The sequence below is a fragment of the Odocoileus virginianus genome, chromosome 6 (assembly GCF_023699985.2).
Source record: "Odocoileus virginianus isolate 20LAN1187 ecotype Illinois chromosome 6, Ovbor_1.2, whole genome shotgun sequence".
In the NCBI taxonomy this organism is placed as follows: domain Eukaryota; kingdom Metazoa; phylum Chordata; class Mammalia; order Artiodactyla; family Cervidae; genus Odocoileus; species Odocoileus virginianus.
This window is the reverse complement of record NC_069679.1, coordinates 25596631-25605883: the sequence shown is the minus strand read 5'-3', so window position 1 is coordinate 25605883 and position 9253 is coordinate 25596631. Positions and strand designations below refer to the sequence as shown.

The 9253-nt window shown below is 58.6% G+C and overlaps 1 protein-coding gene across 1 annotated transcript; it reads left to right on the top strand.

Moving 5' to 3' along the window:
• The first annotated feature begins 3447 nt into the window (after nucleotides 1–3447).
• Nucleotides 3448–8734, top strand: ANKRD63 (ankyrin repeat domain 63). Its single transcript, XM_020872342.2, has one exon. It carries the CDS (start codon nucleotides 4568–4570, stop codon nucleotides 5714–5716), a length of 1149 nt encoding a protein of 382 aa, XP_020728001.1. The 5' UTR covers nucleotides 3448–4567; the 3' UTR covers nucleotides 5717–8734.
• The last annotated feature ends 519 nt before the right edge of the window (nucleotides 8735–9253 follow it).

Genomic DNA, 9253 nt, shown 5'->3' with positions numbered 1-9253 from the left:
GGCCCTGGCTTGGGAGAAGCAGGGTGGGAGGTAGATTCTGGGAAGAGGTTGTTTTCTTATCAGAGAATTATAGCAAATGCCATTAGCTATGAGCACCTGTGCCTTCGGAAAATAAACAGGAGCCCCCTCACCCCATCCCTCTGGGGGCTGATCTCTGGGATGCTAGCAGTCTCTGGTGGCTGGATGAGGCTGGGGCCCTGCTCATTCACAGAAGTAAGGCCTGTCATTGATCAGCCTGCATACACGCTGGAGGCAGCTAAGCCTGGGACATCTACATCCCAGGCTAGTGTCCTGTTTTCAGCCCTCCAGCTGAGCACTCAGCTGCACTCTCTCCTCCTCAACCCAGGGGTAGAACTTTACAGGAATGAGCATCCAGGCCTAAAGGAACTCAATGACCTAGCTAGAGTCAGCGCCAAATAGGGCCCACTGGGCAGTTCCCAGTTTTGTCATTGGCCACTCACTGGAAGAAGACTTCCTTCTCTCTGCCTCTCAGTCACTTTTGGGCAACATCCCTAAGCCTCCAGCCCGGGGCTAAGATGCCCAGGAATGGGGGAGAGGATGCAGTCCTGCTTCCTGCAGAGGCTGGGGGCTTCCCAGAAGGACGGGGCAAATATCCACCTTCCTGCTTTCTATCCTCTGGAAAAACAGCAGGTTGCCCCTGGGAACATGCTATAGTCCTTGGACCCTGGGGGTGCATTAATCTCTGGCCCCCCAGAGATATGCAGAGGAAGAACTGATGCCTTCTCTCAGGGCTCTGGGCCAGGGAAGTGCACCTGAGTTCCACTCCTGCTGCAAATCTAGGGGGCTGGGGCCAGATTCCCCATCAGCGGCATGCCTCAGTTTCACCTTTTTCACAAAAAGAAAGGTCCCTGCCCCCTTCCCAGTCCCACTGCTGACTCACTGCCAGAGTCCCCTGCTGACTCACCCCGTCCCCTACACCCCCCTCCCCCCAGCTCTCTGGATCTCCCAGCCACGTGCCACCAGGCCCAACCCTGCTGAGCTGGTGCAACGTGACTGGATGAGGGGGCTGGTGACACTTGAGGAAGAGAGAAGGGAGCCTGTGGAGTGGGGGCAGCTGTAGACAGAGTGACAGACTGCAGACCCCAGCCGCCTCTGGGAGGAAGCCCTTTGCCAGCCTGGGGCCTGCAGTGGGGGAGGCTCAGCAGGTGGGAGGGGAGGGGAGTGTGGCATGCCTGCCTGCCCCCTGCCTGCCTCAGCTCCATCGCCTGTCAGCCTTCAGCTCCCTAAGCGACAGCTTCTAATTCCGGCTGTTGGTGCCTCTGTGCTCCAAAGCAAAGTCTCGGCTTTTTTTCATCGTTGCTATTTCTTTTCTGCTCAGAACATGCTGAGCCCACAGGGAAGTCAGAGCAAAGGCTTTAGGGCATGAGACCTGGCATCGCCCTCCCCACCCCATCCCACTCCCCTCCACCCCATCCTAGCCCACCTCTACACCATCCCGCCATAGGCCTCGCTGGGCTGGAGCAATGGAACTGCTGCTCCTTCCGTAGTGTACCCAGCACAGCACACCCTGACAGGCCAGAGAGAGGCCTGCCTCAACTCCCCTTCTTCCTTCGCACTCTCTTCATGCACCACAGAGAAAAAGGACGGAAATGAGGCTGGGTGGCCCAGGGAGGAGAGGCATGGCTCTTTAGGACCAGTGCCCCTTCTGTGTTCTAGCTGCTTCTCTCCTCCACCTGGGGGTGTCAGGGCCTGGCTTGTCAGGCTGGCCTGCCACACAGACTTCTGGGATACCCCCTCCCTTAGTCCTGGAAACAGAGAAAGAAGAGAAGACAGCAATTTCCTTCATGCCTCAGAAAAGGGAAATTGAGTCATGAAGAGAGGAATACCTTTCTTCTGCAGCCTGAGAAGACAGGGAGATCATTCCTGCGTTCTTGCTAGGGTTAGAGAGTCTATTCCTACCCCCACCCCCCACCAACCCCGCGCCCTGGTCTGGGGGTGGGATTGGACTTTCTGCCCTCTAACTGAACAGCTCTTTCCCTGACACTCTCTAGCTTGCTGTTGCTTGCAGCTGGCAGGGCTGGTGTTATCGGCTTTCTTTGTAGATGAGAGTATTGGGCCTGGAGCCACACTGCTAGTAAATGCCTTCAAGCTGGGACAACTCTACTGTCAAATACTGTGCCCTCTCTGTGACACCTTGAGAGAAAAGAGAAAATCGGCAGATCCCAGAGTAGGGGGATTAAAAAATGCAAAAAGTAAAAGGGGAGGTTTCATGGTGTGTGCAGGCATACATCACAAGCTCCCCCCAGGTAAGAGGGGAGTTGGGAACCCCTGCTCCACGACTGGCCCCGATGCCAGGTGGACATCTCGGAAGCCTGGGAGCTGGAGAGAGGAGAGATGCTTAGGGGTTGCAGGACCAGGCGTCCACTTTGCCACTCTGCCATCTGGGCCCACTGGCTTTTTCTAGAGACAAATCTTCTCCCTGCCCATACCTTTCCCCAGGCAGATTCTGCTGCAAAGCTTCTGGTTACTGCTTTCATTCTTCCTTTATTTTCCTGTCTTTTATATAAAAGGACCCCGTAAAACAGCCCTCAACACTGTCCCCTAAAGGTGTTCTTCCTGTCTCTATGCCCTGGCCTCAGCAACCTCATCCGGATGTCTACCTTGCTTCTTAGCAGCCAGATTCCATCCCGGAAGGCCTATCCTGGGAAGATCCTAGGGCCCGCCCCTTCTCCACAACTCCCTTTTTTCCTTCAGGGACTGTCTCGGTTTTGTATTTTACCGACCTATTCAGCCCCCGGGCCATAAACTCGACTTTTTATGTTCCGGTCTTGTCTTCCAGCTTGAGAGGGGAGGTCTCTTCCATCCGGGACCAAATTTCCGCCTCTATTTCCCACACCTGGGAACACACAATACCTGGCTCACTAAAAGTCTCAGTGAATTCTGTAGTGGATTCCTGACTCACTTCTTACTTCACAAATATTCATTCCACCCTACACACCCCCACCCCCAGCAGATCTTAGGCGCTCGGACTCCCCACCGCCGAGGCCTGCACACGCCTCCCTCGATGCCCAGGGTGGAGCAGCGGGCCAGAGGGAGAGGGAATGGTGGTTTTCCCACACTCTGGCTCGTGCTCTCTTCCTCTCCGAAGAGGTCAGCCAGTGGTAAAGGTCAGAGTCCTGTGGTCTGGGGGTGGTTTTGTGCTCAAGAGGGAGACGGGGACCCTGGGGCAAGGCTTGCATGTCCCTTGCACTTTCCCGGGTAGCGACGGGTCCTGAAGCAGCAGGAAGGCGGTGCCGAGGAGCTGCTAACGCGGCTGCCGCACTCTGGGATCTTAAGACGCCCGCTCCGGTCGCCGCGTCTCCGCTCCACCAGCTTCTCAGCCGCCGGGAGCTGGCGGGCGGGCGCTTAGTCGGGGTTGAAACGTCTGAGATTGGAGAGCGCACTCCCCCTCCCACCCCCGCGCCGAATGAGCGTGTGCAGGAGGAACGATTGTGTGTGTGTGCGCGTGATTCGCTACACTTCCAGTGGCCGTTCCCGGCCAGACCGAGCGGCCCCAGCCTCGCGCAGCGCAGGTACCCCCTCCCCGGATTTGGAGAGTGATTTACTCCCAGTCCGCCTTTCGCCGCCACCCCCAGCTCGCTTATGGTCGAGTTCTGTTCTCATGGGGCTCCATTTCCTTCCACCCACACCGCTGGGGGTAGCTCTCTTCTTCCCCGACGGGCTCAGGGTCCCGCCAGTTTCTAAGGAGCCCAGGGAACCAACTCTGGTGGGGGCGGAGGGTGGGGATAGCAGACTGTGACACTGAGATTGGCCGGGTTGGGTGCACATAGCCCCCGACGAGCTGCCCCCGCCCCATCCACGCTGCCGCAGTCCCGGGGAAGCGCGGAGGAGGAGCTGCTCCCCGACATCGTGGCCCACGAAGGGGTGGGTGGCGGTCAGAGGCGGTCTCCCCGCCGGGTCCGTTTCGGCCCAGACAGCTCAGCCCGCTTCCAGGGCAGCCATTGTCATGGACACCCCCAAGGCTATAAAACCAGGTATCCAGGCGGGCGGCAGCTCCCGCGCCGCCGAGCCCACCAAGTAAGGAGCAAGCGCCCTGGCGTGGCCCGGCCCCCGCGAGAGGGGAGGAGGCGGAGGAGCGGCGCCAGCAGATGAGGAGCGGCGCGCCCCGCCAGGGCTAGAGGCAGGCGCGCACGGCGGGCGCCACCGTCTCATCGGGGGAGCGGGGCTGCCCCGGGTGCGGGTGAGTGGCGCGGCTCCCAGCCACGAGGGACTGAGAGGCGCCGGACACCGGAAAAGCAGCGGGAGAGTCAGGAGGGGCCTGAGTTTCGGTTCCCGTCGTCTCGTGGCGGGCCAGGTGCGGAGCCCGGAGTAGCAAGCAATCTACACCTTCAGGCGGGAAGCTCAAGAAAGGAGCAGCGAGACACCAGGAGTGCAGCCCAGGAGCGGCAGGGCAACTGGGGACCGAGCCGGAACCTCAGGACCCTCGGCTGCAGCCGCCCACGCAAGGAGGGGGCTATACCGGAGCGCCCGGGAGCCCGGCGGGGCGCGGGAGCAGGGGCGCCCCCGCGCGGAGCTGCCGGGCCGCCTGGGCGCGGCGGCCGAGGCCATGCTTAAGCCCAAGGACCTGTGCCCCCGAGCGGGTACGCGCACCTTCCTGGAGGCCATGCAGGCGGGCAAAGTGCACCTGGCTCGCTTTGTCCTGGATGCGCTGGACCGTAGCATCATCGACTGCCGCGCGGAGCAGGGCCGCACGCCGCTCATGGTGGCCGTGGGCTTACCAGACCCCGCGCTGCGCGCGCGCTTTGTGCGACTACTGCTGGAGCAGGGTGCGGCAGTGAACCTGCGGGACGAGCGCGGCCGCACAGCGCTCAGCCTGGCGTGCGAGCGCGGCCACCTGGACGCCGTGCAGCTGCTGGTGCAGTTCAGCGGCGACCCCGAGGCGGCCGACTCGGCAGGCAACAGCCCGGTGATGTGGGCGGCCGCGTGCGGCCACGGGGCGGTGCTCGAGTTCCTGGTGCGCTCCTTCCGCCGCCTAGGCCTACGCCTCGACCGCACTAATCGGGCGGGCCTCACGGCCCTGCAGCTGGCGGCCGCCCGCGGCCACGGGACCTGTGTGCAGGCCCTCACAGGGCCGTGGGGCCGCGCAGCCGCCGCGGCCGCGGCCCGAGGCTCCAACTCTGACAGCCCCCCTGGCCGTCCGGTCCCCGCGCCCAGCCCGGAGCGCCGACGACCCAGCCCCCGCCGCCTACCGCGGCCTCTCCTGGCGCGCTTTGCCCGAGCGGCGGGCGGCCACGGTCACGGCGGCGAGGCTGGCTCGGGGGGTAAGGGCTTCGGTCGGCATCGGGCACAGGGCTGCGAGCGCCCGGAGCTGGGCCGGAGCATGAGCCTGGCGCTGGGTGCCGTGACCGAGGAGGAGGCGGCGCGACTGCGGGCGGGAGCCCTGATGGCCCTACCTCACTCGCCCCAGTCCTCGGGGGCTGGGCGGTGGCGGTCACAGGAGGTGCTGGAGGGAGCACCCCCAACCTTAGTGCAAGCCCCCATTGGTCTTAGCCCCCACCCCGAAGGCGATCCCGGCTCTGGCCGCTTGGGTTTGCGCCGACGCTCCACAGCTCCAGACATCCCCAGCCTGGTCGGGGAGGCATCTGGGCCCGAGAGCGGCCAAGAATTAGAGCCCAATGCTCTGCCACATTCGGTGCCCGGGCCTCAGCCTTGGCAGGGAGGCACGGAGGCCGTGGTGCTGCACGCTCAGCGGTAAACAGCCTCGAGGCTGAGTCCTGCTCCCCCCACCTCCCAATCTCTGCTCTACTGGGATTTCTTTTTCCCAGGCCCCTCACTTTCCTGGCAGTTTCTTACCCACAGAGCCTAGAACTTGTCCCTACTGCTGAGATGAGACCTCCCTCCCTCAGCCCTCTCTCTGAAAGGGACCCCATCTTATTTCTTTTTTGTGCTTGTTGATACTCCCTAAGTCTCACATTCTCTGAAGGCTTGCTGTTCCTGTTGTGAAAGCAAGGAGTAGAAGACTGGATCCATAGGCTACAACCTTCCAGCTGGACTTCCTTCCCTCCTTGCTAAGGTGCAGTCCAGAGTCCTTCTGGCTCCCACAGGGTTTCCTTCCCCTTGGAGGGTTTTCTCACACTCGCATCAGCCAGGCAGAGATAAGAGTTGACCTGTAGAACAAAGGCCTAGTCTCCCCACTCCAACTTCAATGATGCTGACAATAATGCCCCACACCACCTAAATCTCCCTTCCCCTTAAGTGCTGGAGTGTTGGAGAAGGGGAGCCCCTCTGGACAGAAGGGAAGGAATCTGGAAGTTTAGTTTTTCTGGGGAGAAACTCCTGCCTCAAGACACTGAAAGCAGCTTTTGGAGGTGGCAGGAATGCCAGTTGTCCCTTGAACCAGCAGCTGAGTAATTTTAGCTCCCTCTGCCTGAGCCAGATCCAAAGATTCAACTTCATTGACAATGTGGGGTCTTCCGCCCCCTCCCCTTGCCCAGCCCAGTTCTGGGCTCTTGAGTGATTTCCTCTCACTTTCAGAGACCTGAAATGAAAAGAACGTAGCCCTTCCCCCGTCCCCACCGCCTCCCAGCTCCCCCGTCCCGCACGTGGGTGCTCCCGCAGGGTGGAACGTTTGCGAAGGCTTTGCTTAATTGTACTGCTTCCAATCCTCAAAGAACTCATGTTTTGAGTCTTTGTATGTGAAGCTGAAAGCAGCGGGTCTGATCCGAGGCTTAAGAACCTGACAATGTCTCTTTAAATAGAAGCTCCGCGAGGGGGATAATTGACTGAAGTGTTTGCCACGGTAAACGGCTGCAGCGCGAGGGAGTCTGAAGCCCACACGAGCCTCAGGTCCGGGTTTAAATTATATCAAACTGAGGAGAGCTAGAAGGAGGCTGTTAAACGGTTCTTGCTTCTTGCTGGGCCGTTAATGGAGGGCAGGGCAGATGATGGATGCTAGAGGTCGAGACCAAGGACCCCTGCCTCTGCCCCAACGCGTGGGACGCAGGCTCGGCCCAGCTTCAATACTGGGCAGATTAGTGAGTCAGAGGCAACTGTGGAGAGGTGGTTAAAGGCCTTTTCCTGGCCTGGCCCTTGGTCCCCTCCATCCTCGCCCCCGCCCTCTTTATGTCAGCCAAGTGGGAGGGGTCCGGAGGGTCTGGCGAATCGCGTGCCCTGCGGAAGCGCCAGCACACGAACCCGCGCGCCCAGCGGTTCGTGGTAGCGGTGCGTGGGGGAGTTTTTTGTGAATCCCTGAGGTTGAGTTTGCAGCCACTCACCCGCCGGCAGTGGGGTCCTTTCAAGACATCGATCTGTTCATCTTTGCAGAACGGAAGGGTTATCGCCAGTAACTCTAAGGAAACTGCCCAGAGCGAGAATAACCTGTGATGAGAAATTGGGCCTGCGGTGAGGTGTGGGTGATCAGAGGCCCGCCTCGTGTAGGTGTCAGACGCTTCCGCAGGGCTTCCATCCCTCCAGGGTCCGCGAGGCTGCCCGGGCCCAGACTCTGGACGTGATCTCTGGTGCCCCCTGGTGGCAACACTGCGCTCTAGTTGTCCCCTGGCTCGGAGTTCAGACTTCTGGTTTTGTTTGAAATCACCGCTGTGTACTTCTCCGTTCCTGTGCACTTACCCGTGGAATCCTCTTCCTCTTGTAGTATGTTAAATCCGGATACTTGAAGTCATTTCACAGGGACAATGAACAAAAAACTCACATGTGGAGTAGCAGGAGCCCAGACCCTTCACTTAGGACCCCGAGATCTTCCAAGGCTGCATGTGGAGAGCTCCTGCTGACTTCTGAGAGACTGGGAGCTTCCAAGCGGTCCCTTGTGATTTCTGAACCTACTGTTAAGAATCAGTGGGGCCTACTGATTCTGTACTGTTTTCTTCTGATGAGATTTGCTTTCGTTTCTGGGGTGTTTTGCCCTTTCCCCCACTCTTCTCTCCCTAAATATCTGCCTCTCCTCAGTCCCACTGTCTGAGTGGTGGATGAACTGAAAAGTTCTGAAAAAGCGCCTGAAAAGCCAGAGGGAGAGGATCTGGGGTGGGATGGGGGGTGGTAACTGGATGTGCCAAGTGCAAACTCCTTTTTCCCCCTGATCCTTGCTTGCTCACTTATCCTTTTCCAACTGTGTTTAATTTTTATGAAGTTTTTAATGGTGTAAGAATATAAGTATTTTGGCTTCTTCAAAACACCACATTGAAGACGTGGGTCTGCGTTGCATGTTGTGTTGAAGGTGCTGTCGTGTTTTAAGTGTCGCTGACACGGGGATTTCTGGTTGAAGGTCACCGTAGGCCCTCTCTATTGGGTAAACAACTTCGAGGGCTCCTCTCTGTGGAGTTGCCAAGGGTTTGATGGTTGAAAGTGCTGTTTCTAAAAAACCACAGCAGATCTTTCCTGTCTGAACTAAATTGTGTATTTTGACTGCCTTGCTGTTCTTGCAGACTTCTTACCTGGCCCAGCTCTGTGCAAAACTTTGATGTTTCACCACAATTCGCTCTCCTGAACTTCCTCTCATTGTCAGCTCCAGAGCATTGAGGCTGGGGTCCTCTTGAGCTCACGCTGGTCTAGCAGAGACTTTTTGAAACATTTTGCTTTTCCAATTCTTGTTGCTTTCATCGTTGTGAAGTCACCTGTGCCACTGGAGCTGATGTAAGCTCAGAACTGGTCTGTGTGTGAGGCTAAGTGACACAATGCACATGCTTTGGGAATGACACTGCAGTGGAAGGACTCTTAGAACTCAAAAGAACAGTTAATAAATCCAGTGTTCTTCAGTTAAGAGGACTGGTGTCTTTTTGCCTTGTCAGCCACTCCCGACTGTGGGCACCCGTTGGGAGGGGGAGGGTCCTGCCTTCTCTCAGCCTCTTTCTCTGCCCAGCCCGCTGCAGCTGCCTCCTGGAGGTAACAATCAGGTGCTGCTGAGCTGGTGGGATGGGGACCCTCAGACCAGGGCAGCTGTCTACGTGGGGTTGTGGTAGGGAGCTGTGGGGAGAAAGTCTGTGAGACTCCTTGCTCCTCCTAGGTAAGAGGTTTCAGTGACCCTGACAGAGAGAGGGTAGGATGAGACCTCAGGAAGAAAGTGCTAGAATCAATGTCAGAGCTAGAAGTTTAAAGACCCAGGTTTCTTGATTTCCCGTTGTGCTCTTCACAGCTCCTCACGGTCTCCTTCCTCTCAGAACCAAAACAGAGACTGCTTTCTCACTAGAGGCATTTCCAGGCCACTTCCTGTAGACCTCTTGAGGAGAGCCGCAGCTGACTTTCTGGGGGTGGGAGAAGCAAACGGGGAAAGGGAGATGCT

Bases quoted from the DNA above. Each gene is read 5' to 3' on its own strand.
- ANKRD63 (XM_020872342.2), top strand. From the start codon at position 4,568: ATGCTTAAGCCCAAGGACCTGTGCCCCCGAGCGGGTACGCGCACCTTC.